A 19268-nucleotide genomic window follows, 5' to 3' on the forward strand; every position below is an offset into this window, starting at 1 on the left:
TTAGATGAAAATTTTCCTCAGGATTTTGGGAGAGGTTAAAGACTGTCATGAGAGATCGAGTTATCTCCTTGGGAACCTTTAGGACAAAGGAAAGAAAGATGAAGCAAGATGCCCTTTGTCAGCGGCTGGTCCAATTGGAACAGCAACACAAGCAAAGTAAAGGATTAGCCAGCCTACTCGCACAACTGAAGAGAGTTCTTGGGGAATTACATGATTTGGAGTTAGCTGACATAAGCAAGAAGTTGCAATCACTTTAGCAGGACTATTTTGAAACAATTGATAAACAGTGCAGTCCATCTACCTATCCATAGATACGAAAACATACTATATTTGCATTTCTAATATGTGTGTTTTTTAAAATTTATTCTCTGTCTTGTCCTTCCTTGCTGTGTTCCTTAGGCAGCCCAGATCTGAATGCAAAGCGGGATTCAAACTTTTTTTATTATTGTTTTAACCTTCCCCTGTTAAAACAGGTTTTTGAGATGGAGATTTCTAAGCAGCTTCATGCGTATGAGGTTGAGTACCATGTACTTCAGGATGAGATGCTTGAGGCCTCCAATCCATGTGATGATGGTGAACATCTGGAAAAACTGGAGAGGGTCAACAACCAGCTGAAGAGACAGAACATGGATCTTCTAGAGAAATTACAGGTCAGTGGATAACAAGAGTGATAAAATAATTATGGCAATAAGTTGGTTAACTTTGCCTTTGAATTTGTTCATTGGAGCATGGTGAAGACTTGAGACTCCTGTTTACTAAAGGGCTTCTTTTACAAAGCCGCGGTAGCAGCTCTGATGCCCAAAGGGATTTAATGGGCTTCAGAGCTTTTGCTGCACAGCAGCCGCTACCACGGCTTTGTAAAAGGGGAAAGTGAGCTAAGCTAGCACTGACTTCAAAACTTAAGGTGTATTAGGTGCAAACGTCTTTAGTAGCTTTGGACATTTGGAGAGACAATTGTGCCATTAACATAAGGGAAAGCTCACTACCATGCATTAAGGCAGTCAATGCAGTTAGCTACACCTCTTGAAACTGTTCTGCATTATCTCTTATGTTGGTAGTCAACATTCATTTACAGTATGTATGTCAACTTCAAGACACAGTGCCCACCCATTCCATGCCCAGTAGTAATTATTTCTACACTAATTGTTTAATCTGGCAATTAGTGTGCGCTTAATATTATCTACCCCTCCCCCTTTTACTAAGCCATGGTAGAGGTTTCTACTCTGGCCTGGAGTGCTAAATACTTTGACGCTGCTCTGACGCACATAGAATTCCTATGAGTATCGGAGCATGTCGGAGCATTTAGCGCTCCAGGCCACGGTAGAAACCTATACCATGGTTTAGTAAAAGAGGGCCTACATTAACCATTCCTGTAGTGCTACACTGTTGGCAAGTTACCTCTAATGAAGTCCAGTTATCCCACATTAGGAATAGCACTCTGTTCACTGCAGATTGGTAACAAAAAAGTATCTCAGTTTAAGATTATTTGTTAAGCAAACCACAGGCTTAGCATGAGATATTTTAATCTTCATCCAAATGAACATTCAGATCTGAAATTATCACAAATTGAGAAGTAGGAAACAGTTTTAAAATATGATCACTTTTGGTCCAGTTTTGTTACCTCTAAACAAAGGCTTATAACTGTCATTTTTTTTTGTTTGAGAAAAATAAGAAATTTGGAATCTGTTAGCAGGCCACAGTTGTTACATTTTTAAATCTGTTCCATGTAAAAAAAGTAGTGGCTTCAATATTCATTGTGGTTTAAGTTATTAGTATCCTGACTGCTGATATTCAGCGGAATTTAACCAATCATTGCCTCTAAATAATGATTCTGAGCACCATGGCATTGCTGGGACAGCCTGAGACAGAGTTAGGCAGGATCCAGTAGTTACATGAGCACTGGCCACATTTGGTGTCAGTGTTGCGTTGCTAAGTGGGCAGATAGGGTCACGCAAAAGGCAATCCTGTCTTTGCCTACTTATCTTTGTGGATACCAGCACTGAATGTCTGGTGTCAAATCTGCCTACGGCTGTTAGCGACTTAAAAACCACGGCTAATACATCTTAATTATTTTTGATATTTATTGGCCTGATATTGAGTCAATGCAGTTACCAATTTAAGTTAAGTTCCAGTGCAGACGCTGAATATCTGCAGATTATTTTAGGCTTGCTATTCAGCAAGCCTAAGCTAAACACATATGTTATATAGAGAACTTCATTCCACCCTAAAGTTATCCTTTTATTATATGTTTAGCATTTAAAGGTAAATTCTATATGAAGCACCCAAAAGGTAGGCGCCTAATTAGGCACTGTTCAGCGCGATTCAAGTAAAATTGGGTGCTGTTTAGTGAATCGTGCTGAGCGGCATCTATTCGGGAACCTATTATGGAGGCACCCAATAAATAGGCCAGCTCTAGGCACAACTAAAAGTTAGGCGCCCATGCGAGTGTTTAAGCACGCTTAAGAGCAGCGATTCAGTAACAAGACGCCTAACACGTACCCACATCCATGCCTAACATGCATAGTGCCTATTTTTTTGAAGGCCACCTAAATTTTTAGAGGCGCCTTGTTACTAAATCGCGCTTTCTTTATAGGCGCCTATTTTTCAATCAGTGCTGATTAAAAGGCTTAATTGAGCTTGTTCTTCAATTTAGATAGGCGCCTCTAGTTGGGCGCCTCGGAAATAGGTGCCTAACTTTAGGCGCTGGTTACAGAATTTGGGCCTAAGTCATTTAGGGCGGAATTCATCAAAGGGCGCTACTGCATTAACATGCTCTAAATACTAAAGATGCCCTTAGGAATTTAATGGGAGTCTTCAGCATTTAATGCAAATTAACGTGTTTACAACCTTTGATAATTCCCCCCCTTAGTCAGATTTTCAGCTTGTTGATATGATATGAAAATCCATGGTGAATTGGCTTTGAATATTAGGCTGTATGTATGACTTTGAATTTAACTTTATTTATTAGGATTAAAAACCAAAATGACTATATGTTATTAAGAGATCCCTTTACCAAAGTGCATTTAGCAGTTAATGTGCAAATTAGCATATGCTCTTAGCATACAAGGGTGGTAATTTACCATAGTGGCATGACAGCATGTTTTAATTTGCATGTTAACTGCATGCTCTTTAAAGGGCCAGGTTAAGATGATATTCAGCACTTAGCTGATTATGGGTTATTACATAAAGATAGGGCTGTGTTTTATGCGGTCCCATTTATTTGATTAACTTGGCCCATTAAAATGCTGAATATCAGCACTTACCCTACCAACTGCTGACTCCACCCCAGAATGCTCCCCAAATAGTTGGTTTTTACTTAAGCATTAACAGCTAATTTTCAATGGTAATAGCAGGCGTTTCTAGATGGTTAAATCGTTTGAATATTGATAAGTTAATTTCTCTCCACCTTTAAGCCTGAGAGCTATTGAGGTAGTGCACATTGCAGATAACATAAGAACATAAGAATTGCCGCTGCTGGGTCAGACCAGTGGTCCATTGTGCCCAGCAGTCCGCTCATGCGGCGGCCCTCTGGTCAAAGACTAGCGCCCTAACTGAGACTAGTCCTACCTGCGTACGTTCTGGTTCAGCAGGAACTTGTCTAACTTTGTCTTGAATCCCTGGAGGGTGTGTTCCCCTATGACAGACTCCGGCAGAGCGTTCCAGTTTTCTACCACTCTCTGGGTGAAGAAGAACTTCCTTACGTTCATACGGAATCTATCCCCTTTCAATTTTAGAGAGTGCCCTCTCGTTCTCCCTATCTTGGAGAGGGTGAACCTGTCCTTATCTACTTGCCTTCAGTACATTGAATGTTTCAATCATGTCCCCTCTCAATCTCCCAGGAGATTGAGGGAGAAAAGGCCCAGTTCCCTAATCTTTCACAGTACGGCAACTCCTCCAGCCCCTTAACCATTTTAGTCGCTCTTCTCTGGACCCTTTCAAATAGTACAGTGTCCTTCTTGATGTACGGCGACCAGTGCTAGATGCAGTATTCCAGGTGAGGGAGCACCATGGCCCAGTACAGCAGCATGATAACCTTCTCCGATCTGTTGATGATCCCCTTCTTTATCATTCCTAGCATTCTGTTCGCCCTTTTCACCGCCACCGCACATTGCGAGGACAGCTTCATAGACTTGTCGATCAAAACTCCCAAGTCTCTTTCCTGGGAGGTTTCTCCAAGTACCACCCCGGACATCCTGTATTCGTACATGAGATTTTTGTTACCGACATGCATCACTTTACACTTATCCACGTTGAACCTCATTTGCCATGTTGATGCCCATTTCTCCAGCTTGATTATGTCACGTTGCAGATCTTCGCAATCCCCCTGTGTCTTCACTAGGTTCAGTAGATATTATTCTGTTTCTGAAAGCAGGGATAGCCAGAAGTTCATTGGGGGAGGGAGTTGGGAGGTAGACGGGAGGGCAAGCATTTTCTTTCTGCTATTGCAGTCCCCCCCCACCCCCTCACCAATCCGGATCTGAAAACATGGCTTTTTAAGAAATCCCTACCAGTGGTCCAACGAGACTCAGCCTAATAATACAAGACACCTGAAACAATGTTAATGGTCAGTTTCTATTTATGATATATTACTTCAGGCAGTATGTATAATTTGATAACTTTAAGTAGCATGTATAATTCTTTGTAACATATTTATTAACTCTATACAAAATTCTATGTAACAATATGTTGCCTGTAATCCACCTTGAACTCTTAATTAATGAAAATTCAGCAGGATATAAGATTGCATATAACATAACATAAGTTTGCTGGTTGGGATTGCCAAGCCTGGCAGCCAAAGTTTTGCCAGAGCTTTGCACGTATTACCTGAATAATGGGAAAGCAGACAGGCTGCTCCAGCCTCCAACATCAGCACTTCTATGTGCCCTTAGTTCAAATATATAAACTGAGCATGTACAGAAGTGCCGACATTGGTAGCTAGAGAACCCTGTCAATTTTTTGCTCCTTAGGTATGCTCCAGCAATGAACTTATTTGACAGACAGGGCTTGAGCACCCAAGCCAGCCATGTATTGGCTGCCAAAATGTTGGAGAAGGCCTGATCCCAAAGTTGGTTTGTGGGGGGGGGGAGGGGGAGCTTCCAAACCCAAGGCCAGAGGGCTCACAATTTGAGTTTTTAGCTAAGGAAACAGAGGTTAAGTAACTTGCATATGATCCCAAGGCCTATGTAGGTGCTTTATGATGCCTAATGCCACTGTAGGCATGGCTAACACTGGAAGTGGCTTTAGGCACCATAAAGCACTTACATAGGTGCAATTCACATCAAAGGTAGGTGCCAGAAATGTAGGCCTTGAAAACCCTGGCCTACATTTCCAGCGCCTACCTTTGCTGGAGCTACAATTCTCTAAACAGCGCCATTGCGTGATTGACATGCAATTGTCAGTCACTTTTAAGGTGGCTGCCAACAACGGCACCATTTAGAGAATCAGGGCCTTACCTTTTTGCCAGTCCTCTAGCATTTTCCCCCACCTACCGATGCAGAAATAGTGTAAAAGCAAAAGCTGAAATGCAATGAAATGCAAGAATTAACAGTTAAGCAACTGAACCAACTAGTCGCAAAAGAAATATTGCTGAAAATTGTTCAAGCAATAAAATAATAAAATAGACTCTGTTTTGGGTCCTGACAGGTTGCACATGCTAAAATACAAACTTTGGAGTCCAGAGTTGAAAATATTTTGTTTCGGGAAAACAAAATGAACAACTTGATACACTCACTGGAACAGGACAAAGTGGCTTATCAAAGCATCGTGGAGACCATGAGGAAGTACTTGCCCGCTGAAGCATTAGCTGAGTGTGAACTACTGCTAAAGGAGATCAGCTGTAGCCCAAACAATAAGACAAAGCCAGGAAATAAGCCATAAAGACAGAGCCTTGGCATGCAACACAATTTCACACATCACAGGCAAGGAAAGTTGCATGCAGGTAACAGACACCACGGGTTTCTGTGGTCGCCTGAAATCATTGCTGTCTCTGTAAAGCAGCACGGCAAGCCTGTGTAATCTCGGTATGCAAGTCCAAGGCTATTCGGATATCTTTTTATATGACTGTGCATATGCATCATGAAAAAGAACTTTCAATCAGTTACAATTTGTAGATTATGTTTGCTGTTGAATAAAGGAAAAAGGTCACAGATCTTCACTAGTCATATTCAGGGTGATGGTAGACTTCGTATTTCATCCTTCTGCTGCTTTTTTGTCTTTGTAGTTAAAGGAAAATACTGTGTCTTTATATGTATTCACATATACACATATGTATATATATTGAATAATACTTGAAGAAATGAATGTATTTTTCTCCAAAGAATAGCATGTTTCCTGTTTTGTTCTGGGGTTTGTTTGGAGTGAAAAATCTGTGTAAACTCATGTGCCTGTCATTAACTCTACTGATGTTGTATGACACCCTATTAGTAAATGGCAACCTGCCATTCTATGGCTCAGAGATGTAGTGTTTAACTATATGCTGCCTGGAGTGTGTGCACTAGATCATCATTTCATTTTGCACATGGAGATGGGGTGGTAGCACTTTGAGGACAAACTGTAATGTAGGGTTACCAAATTTTACTATTATAAAATCCGAACCCATGACCTTGCCCTCAGGCCAAGTTCCACCAAGCCACGCCCCAATCCACTCAAGTCACACCCCGTTCTGCACCAGCCTCGCCCCCCAGTTCACTCCCCTCATCAGCGCATGCACGGGTGTGACCCGATGACATCATATGCATATGCATGAGCACATGTGCATGATGTCACCACATTGCATCCATGCATGCTGATGCGGACCTGAGCTGGAAGCTTTTCAAAACCCATCATCTGGATGCCAGGACATGTCTGGACGTCTGGTAACCCTAGTCATACTTGGCCTTCACACTAGTTGACCTGTTATAAAATTATTATTTTAAAGAAAAAGTTCAGATTGATTTTTTTATTTTTTTTTTTTTTTGCAGCCTTAAATAGACTATGAAACAAATGGAAAGGGATTAGTTGTGTTCACCAGTGCCTTTGCTGTGCTTGCTTTGGTACAGTTTGTGGAGCCTTTACTGAAATGGAAATTTGGTAGAAACTGCTCACCATTTTCTGCTCTTTGCAAAGCGACAGAAATTTCTTGTAGGTGCCTGTAGAGTTCTTTCATTGGAATGTATACCTTAATCCATCTTTGCTCAAATTTTTTACTTTCACCCTAGATTTTCTGAAATACGTTGTGGAATACAGAGCAAAAAGGGGATCAAAAGGGGATGAGGATGTGTGGCAGTGCTTCTGAAAAATTTTGTGTATGCCATAGCTGGTCACTCGTAAAGAAGTGCAGTTCTCTTTAATGCACAGGTGTCGAAGTCGGTCCTCGAGGGCCGGAATCCAGTCGGGTTTTCAGGATTTCCCCAATGAATATGCATTGAAAGCAGTGCATGCAAATAGATCTCATGCAGATTCATTGGGGAAATCCTGAAAACCCGACTGGATTCCGGCCCTCGAGGAGGGACTTTGACACCCCTGCTTTAATGTATGGCCGATAACTAACAGAATCCCTGAAGTCCTCTGGATCACTGACAGTTAAGGTGCCCTTTAACTAAATGTGTGTTAGGCTGTTACTGAATAGTTTAACATGTGATAGCAGCTAATGCACAAATGCAGTAACTGCTTCTCTTTGTTTAGTTTTTACCATTACTGTGCACTAAACCATGTCTTAATAGTATTGTGTGCTAAAGAGTGTAACAAGGCAGAGCATAGACAAAGATGGGTAAGGAGAGGTTGCAGCACATACCATGCTGCATTTACCATACATCGAGTAATGCATAGTTAGCATTGGACCACTTGCTGTCTCCTAAATAGGAGACTCTTAAGGATCTGATTCTATAAATGGTGCCTATAGTAGGTACCCTAATCACTGCCTCCTAGCGATGCCTAACTTTGGGATTTTCCTTATGAAATGGTGGGGATGTCACTAGTGAAAACTAGAAGAAGTCAGAAATTGCTTTGATAAATAATATATGAACTGACTTCGCATTCAACACAAACCTGTCTACGAAGTGTAATCAATATGTTTTAAGTTGCTCAGAAATGTGAAACTCAACAAGGGGGGAACGCACCCCCCTAGAATGGGAACAGAGTTTACCTCCCAGTCATTGCAACTGTTTCTGTAGAGATCACACTTCAAGCCAGAATGTTAGTTAATAAAGATTGTTACAGTCCTTGAAATGATATAAAGTATAGGATTTTCTCCTTTCTTCTTATGCTTGTTTTATACTTGTCAGAACATCACTTAAGCATGATTAATAGAATCATAACTTAGCTCAAATGCTTAAGTGATGTTCTGACAAGTATAAAACAAGCATAAGAAGAAAGGAGAAAATCCTATACTTTATATCATTTCAAGGACTGTAACAATTTTTTATTAACTAATATCCTGTGCTTGAAGTGTGATCTCTACAGAAACAGTTGCAATGACTGGGAGGTAAACTCTGTTCCCATTCTAGGGGGGTGCGTTCCCCCCTTGTTGAGTTTCACATTTCTGAGCAACTTAAAACATATTGATTACACTTCATAGACAGGTTTGTGTTGAATGCGAAGTCAGTTCATATAACTTTGGGATTGGCACACAACTTTTTTTTTTTTAAATTGGCTTAATCGGTATTGTAATTGACCATGCTGATTATAAGCCAAAAAAAAAAAATTTTAATTACCAATTAAGAGTTTGGTGCCGAACTCTTAGGACACAAGCGATACCTAAGTGGAGGCGCTCTCCGATGCCTACCTGAAAAGCAGGCATGATTAGGGGCAGAGAATAAGCATGATAAACTTAGGGGTTGCTAGGCATCCAAGTTAAGTGCCAGTAATTAGGCCCGGTAAGACCTGGCCTAATATACAAATGCCTACCTCTAGGATGCCTAGCGACCAGTGGCGTAGTAATGGGGGGGGGACCTTCCCTTCCCCCCCCCCACCGAACCTCTAGCTCTTCACCAGCACAAGCAACAGCTTCCACTTGCTGCTCATGCTGACCTCGGCACTCCCCTCTGATGTTACTTTTGGGTCCTTCGACTAGGAGGTGACATCAGAGGGAGAGCCAGCGTGGGCAGCAAGTTGGCGATGCTCACGCCAGGGAAGCTAAACAGGGAAGGAACACGCACGCAGCAGGAGGGAAGGAGCAGGCGGGGGAGCGGAGAAGAGGGTTAGGATGAGTGCCTCCGCCCCGAGCACCTCCCACCCTCGCTACGCCAGTACTAACGATGCCTACGTATGTCTAGATGCCGCTAGGCATGATTCTATAAACGGCACCTAGCGGTTGAATGATAACCATGCTGAGCAGCGCCCACAGCATAGGTGTGCTTAGGCATTGTTTATAGAATCTGGTCCTAAGAGCCAAATTCTATATATGACACCTAAAAATTGGTGCAGTTTAATAAAATCATGTATTGCCTGTCGGTGCAACTAACATTTACCCCCTCTTTTACTAAGGTGTGCTAACAGATTAGCGCATGCTAATCGTTAATGCGTCCATAGACTAACATGCACGCGTTAGCATTTAGCACACACTAAATCGATTAGCGCACCTTAATAAAAGAGGGCCTTAATCACAGCCACTTATGCCAATGAAAACCAGGCCTATTCTCCCCAGGCCACATCCCCCTTTTGAGATCCGTACACTAGAATGTACGTGCACCACTTTATAGAATACGCTTAGAAAGTTGTGTGCATAAATTCTAATTAGTGTCAATTATTGTTTGATAATTGGCAGTTATCGGCACTGATTGACTTATTAAACAATTAAGCTGTGTTTGCAAATCAGCAGTGTGCATAAATTTGCACATACAGCTCTGGTTGCACTATACAGAATCAGGTCCTAAGTGAATCTGTCTTAACTGCCACCTCAGTACCTTGTGCTAAGGCAACTTCTAGGGCTCCTTTTACAAAGCTGCGATGGCGTTTTTAGCGCACGCAGAATTTTAGCGTGCGCTAAACCCACGCTACTTGGCTAGAACTAACGCCAGCTCAATGCTGGCGTTAGCGAATTTAGCGCACGCTAAGCCCGCTAGCACAGCTTTGTAAAAGGAGCCCTTAATTCAGGGAATGCTCAATAGTCTCCATGTTATTTTTGCTGTTACTGACATTAATGTCCTGTGTTAAACCTTAGTATCCACAAACTAATGCTCTTTAGTAAAAGAGCTCCTAGGTACATCTTGACATTTAAGTATTCCTCAGATGATGTTTGTTTGTCGGAAAGGCAGAGAGTATTACAATTAATCCTGTTATAACATTGATGTCACGTTCCTGGCAATTTCAGTTATGTTCTCGGTGCCAAATCCAGCAGAGTATCAATGTCCATTATACACTATCACAATCACCAGAAGTTGAAGAATTTCTAAAGCTTCCTATGCAAGATAGATCACATTTGGAGCTCCAGTTGGAAAGGCAGGAGCGAGCAAATAACTGTTTTACAGTTCACTTCTAGGATTCCTAAAGTTAGAGCTATGAGTTTGAGACTTCATTTGCATTAGTGCTGTGGGTTTGAGAATAATAATAATAATAGAATTGTACCATACACAGAGTACAAGCTTTGGTGTTTAGTATCTGTTGTGGTTCACCCAATAAAACTGTGAAAAGCGTGAATTACAAAGACTTTTTCTTTTAGATTCTATGTATCTAACAATCATGACCAGCATATAAAACTTCTGAGGTCTTTGGAAATTCATTATTTGGGGGGGGGGGGGAGGAGGGGGGGAGAGAGTTTCTGGGTTGAAATGCACCAATGGTGTTTGACCCTATGGCTGCAATTTCTGTGCACAAAGTTTTCCATGTAATGCCTGGAGGTTTTTCCAATAAATTTCATTGCTGCATTTCTATTGACTTGCCTTGTGTTTCATTTATGAATTTAGCTATAAAAAATCTGTAAAATACTACACTTTGGATCATTTTTGAGAGGGGTAACACATTATGGTGCCCATTTACTAACCTGTGTTAAGTTTTTGCATATAACATACCTTAACTTTGGCTTTTAATGCATGCTAAATTTGAAAATTACATAAGAATAGCCTTACTGAATCAGATCAATGGTCTATATAATAATTATAATAATTTTATTCTTATATACCGCCATACCGAAAAAGTTCTAGGCGGTTCACAACAAGGTGAGCTAATACATGGGATACAGATAAAATACAAATTAGAATAATGGACTTAACAGATAAAGACAGAAAGCATTTACAATGGCAGGGAAAGAAGTAATACATAGAACAGATAAAATACATCAAGTTGAATATAAGGAACTTGATTGAAAAAATGAAGCAGAATGCATTAAGATACCAGCCTATCAAAGAGTTGAGTCTTTAACAATTTTTTAAAATCAAGATAGGAAAAGACCTCTAACATAATTTTTCCAAGCCATACATTCAATTTAGAGGCTTGAAATGAGAGGGTTCTCTCAATTAACTTCTTATAATGACAGGATTTTATGGAGGGATATGGAAACAAGTGCACTCTATGTGTGGTCTTTTTGGCGTGACTCAAAGTAAAAATAAAAATAAGACACAAGATAACCTGGTAACAAACCCGAAACTGATATTTATAACAGTATCCCTTCTTCATGGAGGCCAAACTAAGACACAAATACCTAGCAAGAACCCAAATAATAGCATTCCATGCCACTGACCCAGGTCAATCAGTGGCTTCCCCAGTGTCTTTCTTAACAGCAGACAATGGACTTTTCCTCCAGGCACTTCGCCAAACCATTTTTTAAAAACCACCTACATTAACTGCTCTTACCACATCCTTTGATAACGCATTCTAGAGCTTAACTATTCTCTGAGTGAAAAAATATTTCCTCCTATTAGTTTTAAAAGTATTACCCTGTAACTTCATCAAGTGTCCCCTGGTCTTTGTAAGTGAAAAATCGATCCATTTGTACCCATTCTACACTACTCAGGATTTTGTAAACTTCAGTCATTTCTCCCCTCAGCCGTCTCTTTTCCAAGCTGAAGAGCCCTAACCTCTTTAGTCTTTCCTCATACGAGAGGAGTTCCAGCCCCTTTATCATCTTGGTCGCTCTTCTGTGAACCTTTTCTAGTGTCACTATATCTTTCTTGAGATAAGGAGACCAGAACTGAATGCAATGCTAAGTTGAGGTTGCACCATTGAGGTTTCAGGTTTATTTAAAAATTTGATATACCGCCTTATCAAAATTCAAAGCTGTTTTACATAATATAAATACAAAGTATAAAAAGAGTGTAAGTAAAAAACAAATTAGAAATAATGCTACAAACAATCAAACGCACTGACAAAACATTAACTTACTGATACAAGATGGAAAAGGGCAGAAATACAATTTGTATAAAGAGAAAGAGGTGGAGAAGGACCAAAACAAAAGGAAGGGGAACAATAAAATAAATATTCTAGTATTTTGTAAAACAGCCTAAAATGATTAAAAAATGGCAAGGTACAAATTGCCATTGCCGTCCGTAGAAGGACTATTATACATCAAAAGAGGGCGTTATTTGGATTTTATAATATAGCCTCGCCCAAACCCAGGGGAATGTCAGCATTTATCTCCAGAGCCCTTTAGATGGGAAAAAAAGCCATCCTCACCAACTGGCTCTCCCGTGATCCCCCGTCATATGCACAGTGGAGATCCCTAATGATAGTGCACGCAACACTGGAGAGACGCATGGTGGGAGACTTGACTCTTGGCCCGGGTCGCAAATTTTGTCAGGTGTGGGAGCACTTCTGGCAGGACCTCACACCGCGTGCTCGCAGTAGACTTTTGAATCTTTAAGATTTGATTCCCACTCTCAGCTGTTGGACTGGCCATGGATTCTTGGGGAGGGGAGGGGGGGATGGGAGAGGAACTGATTATATTGTTGAAAATGTTATTTCCTGAATGGTACTACTGTTTGTATTTGCTTCTTACTGCTGGAATAATAAAAATCATTTAAACATAAAAAGAAAGGCCTTCAAGTTACAGAGGCATTATAACATTCTTAATCTTGTTTACCATCCTTTTCTAATAGTTCCTAACATCTTGTTTGCTTTTTTGGCAGTTGCTGCACATTGGGCACCTTCTTGATGGGGGTGCCAGTACCTGTCCTCCTCTCAGCCCCTCTCCTTCCCTCCCCCACTTCCCTTCCCCCATACCGTCTTAATATTCGTGACATGAGCTGCAACCCCAACCTGCTGCTCATGCCAGTGTTGGCTCTTCTTCTAACGTCACTTCCTGGATCTGTGCCTAGGAAGCGGTGTCAGAAGAAGAGCCGATGCTGGCGCAAACAGCAGATTGGGGTTGCTGCTCGTGATGTGAACATTAAAGAGGTACAGGGGAAGGGAAGGGGTATGCGCGCCCGGCAAGAGAAGGCGGGGAAGGAGAAGATGGGGGGGGGGCGGAGAAGAGGGCAGAGGAGGAGCACCACCACCCCAGGCGCCTCTCACCCTCGTTGCGCCACTGATGTGAACGCTCATATTCTGAGTTGGGCATCTTTTCTCAAATACTGTTCTATGCTACTATGACTCCGTTGATCTTCAAGTAAAGGCCAGGCTGAAATGAGCCCTTATAAAAGAAATCATGAAATACTTTAATCCATGCTTTTGTCCTATCTAAATTGGATTATGGCAACTTGGTATATGTGGGAATAACATTTGGGCAACTGAAACGTCTACAAACAGTACAATATGCAGCAATTCGGCTGTTAGGTTGCGCACACATCTATGATCATGTAACTCCATTATATTTGAAATTCCATTGGTTAACAATGAAATTTAGAATTAAATTTAAAATCCTGATGCTGGCACATAGGGCATTATTTGAGTTACAACCATTATATCTCTCTAATCTAGTGCTATTTTACACACTTAGTTGCTCATTGAGATCTTTAACCCCTCTTCTATGAAACTGCGCTAGCAGTTTCTAGCGCATAGACCAGCTCTGAATGGCCCCCACTGCTCTCAAGGCTCATAGGAACTCTATGAGTGTCAGGAGCAGCGCGGGCCATTCAGCGCGGCTCCCTGCGCTAGAAACTACTAGCACAGTTTCGTAGAAGAGGGTGAAATTGACAATAAAGTAGCTGTTCCCCATATTTCAAAGGCTCACCTTGCCTCAACCAGAAATGGTGCTTTTTTCTACTTAGTTCCAATTTACCAGTAGAGTTAAGGAAAAAAGGATTATTTCAAAATTTTAAGAGACATCTACAAGCACATTCTTTTCAAATGGCTCTCCCGAATTGAATAATGGAATGGGGACTGCAATCTGTATTAATTTGTATTGATTCATGTTGATTTGGATTTATTTATTTCATATAACAGTTTTAGTGGATATGTTTTAGAAATGTTAATTTCTTTGATGCTCTCAAGCTCTGCCAGTTACGGATCTGTGAAGTGTGCTAAGCCGGGAGTTGTATTAAGACCTGCCCTAAAATATGACTGTTTGCTATCAGGCCGCTTCAGAGATTTTTTTATCTCTTAAATTTGTTTTATTTTATTTTTAATTTTTTTTATCTTCTTTCATGATTTCTATTTTCTATTTATTTTATTTTTGATCTTGGAAATATATCATATGTTGTTATTACTTATTTTTAGTTTATCAAGTACTTTAGCTAGATTGAGCCTTCAGGACAGATAGGGTAGTTTTTCTCAAGTACCTAATTTCATTTTAGTTTGATACATTGTAAACCGCTTAGGTCCATAAAATGCAGGAGCGTTATATCAAATCTTAAATAAACATAAACATAAAAGATCTAGACATGCCTTTAAGCTGTTATAAAGCCCAATGTGGAGATTTTTCCCATATACATTTATTCCCTTTTTTTTAAAATGGAGAATACTTGTAGTCCTGTCCAAGCCATGACAAATCATGCCCCCTTGAAATCTCTGCACGGTGTGGATTTCCACATGTAAATAATAGCTTTCTGAAATTGGTATTTACACTGTTATGTGATATACATGTGTAAATGATATTATTTAGGTGTGTTGATATGTTCCTAATACAATGGTCATAAAATAAAGTTGTATCAATGTGCCCTGTTTCACACTTTTATACTTTTCTTTATAGAATAGATTTAATATTTTTTCTGAACTACAATGAATCTTACTCATTGAAGATATATTTTTTCCCAGTTTAATAAAGACTTTATTGTTTTGACTTCTTTATATTTTCATTCCACCATAGAACCGATTTTCTTATGTTATTGCTTTTAAATCATGTTGAAATGCTTTATTTTGTTATTTTTAACTTGTAAAAATGTTATAGTGCTTGACTTGGTTGATCATATCTTTATTCTATTTTTCTGATCATTAACATCTACATGTATATTCAGGTAGAAAGAAATTATACATTTTTCTTACATGGTGTTGCAGTATTTTGTAATTTTAATTAGGATATGATTGCTTCCATTGTATTAGAGCAAGAATCTTAAATATGTGCAGAAGGTGTCAGAGCATCACAGCATGAGCAATTTTAACAAAATATGTTCATAATTTTCACCATAAAAAATTCAGTAGCTCATAGATGGAAATTGAGCAGAGCACTTATGGCTTCATTTATTCAACCAAACTAAAACCTACAAAGTGAAATCATAGAAACAGAGAAAATGATGACAGATGAAAAATGTAAGGCCCATCCGGTCTAGGATTACCATATAGCTCCAGAAAAAGATTGAGACATCTGGGTTTTACTACTATTGAAAGCAATGGAAGTAAAACCTGGATGTCTCAATCCATCCTCCTCTTTCTGGAGCCATATGGTAACCCTAATTCCAGTCTGTTCATGTTGCATTCTTTGGTAATGCCATAGACCCCAGCTTCTAGAATCCATACACTCATACAACCATAAAAGCAGCAAAGAAAGCAAAGAAGAATTAGGCATAGGGAAAAAGGACACATTACACATGCCCACCCCCTTTACAACATCCTTTCAGTTCCTTAGTCCCTTTCAGAAACTTACTCTTCCTCATATTGGAAAAAGAGGGAAACACCACTGATGGCTTCCTCCAACATAAATGTCTTATCTTCTGTATTATTTGAAAACATGGTAAGAAGAATAAATTACTGATAATAAGGATACTTATAAAATGATTAGAAACATGCATTCATTTGAAACAATATGAGAAATGTTGTTGACATTTCAAATTTCATGTCATTTTTAACTCAAAACAACAGGAAAACACTAGAAACAATTGCTTGTACTTTGCATAGAATGGTACTGATGGCAGTATCAATAAAAGAATGTACTGTAGATGTTAAAATATAATTTTTAATGCCAGGAACACCTAAAAAACTACTGTACTTAACCGTACACCACTACAAAGGCCCTCAGGTCTGTAGGGTGTCCTATCTCTAGGTACAGTTGGCATTTTGTGGGTTTTGGAAGGTGCATAATTTCTACCACAAGAGTATTAGTTAGAGTGAGATATGGACCTGGCTTCCTTTCTCTACAATATAGTCCACTGACCACTAGCCTACTCCTGGACCAGCGTCTTGGACTAATAGGAATGGCCAAAATATCTGAAGCTGTCACAGAGCCTGGTATGGTACTGTCATTAACATATCTTTGTTGTGCGGGAAGTGGTCATTAATCACTCCCTCCAGTGGTCATATGGTCAGTTACATTACCTTTTTATGACTTGGGGCTCCTTTTACAAAGCCGCGCTAGGGCCTTAACGTGTGGAATAGTGTGCGCTAAATTGCCACACGTGCTAGCCACTACCACTTCCTTTGGTGGTAGATTTCTGGCTTGCGTGCGCAAATCCGGTGCGTGCGTTAAAACCGCTAGCGCGGCTTTGTAAAAGGATCCCTTAGTCATGAATGAAACATGACACATAATAATATCCCAATTTTTGCCCTAGATGGTTTTTATCTTGTTTCATTATCCTGGCCAAATGTTCATGTTCTGGGCCTGTCCAAAACGGTTCAAAGTCATAAGCGCGCCGGACAAACGGGCGCCGACAAATTGGAGCGGACAATTGAGCGCAAGACAGTAGCACGCCACACAAAACCTTCATTTTAAAGGACCCCCCCCCCCCCCCGTTTACTAAATACTGTTCTCGCTGCCATTGGGGATGGTTTTGGGGGTTTGTAACCCCCCCATTATAGGGGAAACTTAATTTTTTCCCTATTTTTAGGAGAAAAGTTAAGTTTTCTGTATAATGTGGGGGGTTACACCCCCCAAACCCCCCCAACACGGCACCGCTCCGATTTGTTGGCGCCCGTTTGTCCTGTGTGCTTATGACCCGTCACCGTCCAAAACATAGCCCCAACATGCCGCCTTATGATTTAGATGATATGGAGAAAATGATTGGGAAGGTGAGGTCAGTAGGTATGAAGATGGTGAAGAAATGAAAGGAAGACAGGTGAAATGGTGGAAAGAGAAAAAAGCAGTAAAAAGTTATTGGAAAAATGAAAAAAGCTATTTGTATGCCTGATGAAACCAGGTTTTGACTTGGCTTTTAAACTTCTGAACGTATGGCTGAGGCCAAGTGTTCAACGGTAGGGAGTTCTATAGCTGTGGACTGAGGTAGCAGAAGTCAGGCTAATGTGAAATATCAAGGTAAAGCCAAGCAGGGGAGGGAAGAGTGAGGAGTGCTTGCTAAGAAGAAGAAAGAAATGAGATAGAGTATCTAGGATGAGAATTTTAGATGTGTCTAAGTCCGGCTTTGGATGTATCCCACAATTTATCCAAATATGGAGGTGGGGAAACATTCATTTTCAAAATCACCAGACGTCCAAATTTTTTTTTTTGAAAATGACCTATTTGGATATCTTGGCACCTAAGGACATCTAACTTTTTTGGCCATTTTCGAATACCAAAACATTCATGTTGAAAACATCCTAATCCAGACCATTTGGACATGGGAGGGGCCAGCATATGTTTATGTTTATGTTTATTTAAGATTTGATATACCGCTCCTGCATTTTACTGACCTAAGCGGTGAACAAAGTATCAAACTAAAATAAAATTAGGTACTTGAGAAAAACTTCCTTATCTGTCCCGAAGGCTCACAATCTAGCTAAAGTACCCGATAAACTAAAAATATGTAGTAACAACATATAATACATTTCCAAGATCAAAAACCAAAGAAATAGAAATAATGGAAGAAGATAAAATATTAAAAATAAAATAAAACAAATTTAAGAGATAGAAAAGTCTCTGAAGTGACCTAATAGCATAGTAATGGACTTGCCACATAGATCCCAACAGAGCACTGGGGCACCTTAGAGGGTACTGCTGTGAACTTCACATAAAGGATATCAGATGTATATCTCACATAACCCCCTTATAATTTATGGTGAGGCCCCCCCCAAAATTTCCCCCAAACCTACTATACCCACCTGTCTACCACTCCAATAGCAGGTGGCACCTATATGGCAGTATAGTAGGGTTTTGATGGACTCATACTTAATACCACATATGTGGTTAGAGTGCCTTATGGACCTGGGTCCTCCTCTTCTATGGTTCACTAGCCTACCCACAAGGCTACTTAAGACACCTGTGTGCTGCTTTACTAGGTTTTCCCATACCAGATGTTGCTGTTCTAGAGCCAGGTATGTATCTTATTGTTCTCAATTTTGTGTGGTGGAAGGAGGTTAGTGAGCACTGGGGGAGTGGGAGTGTCTTACCTTGATGCATGCAGGGCCATCTGGTCAGTTTGGACACCTTTATGGCACTTAGACACTTCTAAAACAGGTCTAACTCCGAACATCTAGGTTCCATCCAAGACATCTTGCAAAATGTTCAGTTATCGCTGCAAGATGTCCAAATCTATCCTGCCCTTATGCATGTCCAAACCCACCCATAACACACCTTCATCATGCCCATCTCAAGCTCTGGATGCACAGAGGCTGGGATACCTTGCTAGATGTCCAGAAAGGCAGTTTTGATTATCGACACTTGGACGTCCTGGCAATTAGGATATCCAAGTGCCCATTTAGGATGCTTGTTGGATGTTTATATTTTTGGATTATGAGCCCTATGCCATATATACTTGAATATAAACTGATCTGAATATAAACCGAGGTTACCCTTTTTCCCCAAAAAAAGTTGATGAGAATATAAACTGAAATTAAAAATTAGGGTGATCCTGGTGAGAAAGTCTACAAAGACTAGACATCCTTGCCAAAAGTTTTAATACAATTTTTTTAACTTTAAGTATTTTTATTAGCTCAAAACCACAAAACATTTACAATAACAATAGTTTAAACAATATCTGTTCAGATAAACAATCCCTCCCACCACACCCCCAAAAGAGGCAAAGAAACTTTGGAACAAGAGGTCATAGAATGAAGGT

At 40.2% G+C, this 19268-nt stretch overlaps 1 protein-coding gene across 2 annotated transcripts in view; it reads left to right on the forward strand.

Moving 5' to 3' along the window:
- Positions 1-6163, forward strand: part of TBC1D4 (TBC1 domain family member 4) — a 381583-nt gene extending 375420 nt beyond the window's left edge. For both annotated transcript variants that reach the window (XM_033948745.1, XM_033948746.1), the window contains 2 exons: positions 474-650; positions 5644-6163. In XM_033948745.1, coding sequence (XP_033804636.1) covers positions 474-650; positions 5644-5877 — 411 coding nt within the window. In that variant the 3' untranslated portion in view covers positions 5878-6163. The remainder of the gene's footprint in view (positions 1-473; positions 651-5643) is intronic.
- The last annotated feature ends 13105 nt before the right edge of the window (positions 6164-19268 follow it).

The sequence above is a fragment of the Geotrypetes seraphini genome, chromosome 6 (assembly GCF_902459505.1).
Source record: "Geotrypetes seraphini chromosome 6, aGeoSer1.1, whole genome shotgun sequence".
Taxonomy (NCBI): Eukaryota; Metazoa; Chordata; class Amphibia; order Gymnophiona; family Dermophiidae; genus Geotrypetes; species Geotrypetes seraphini.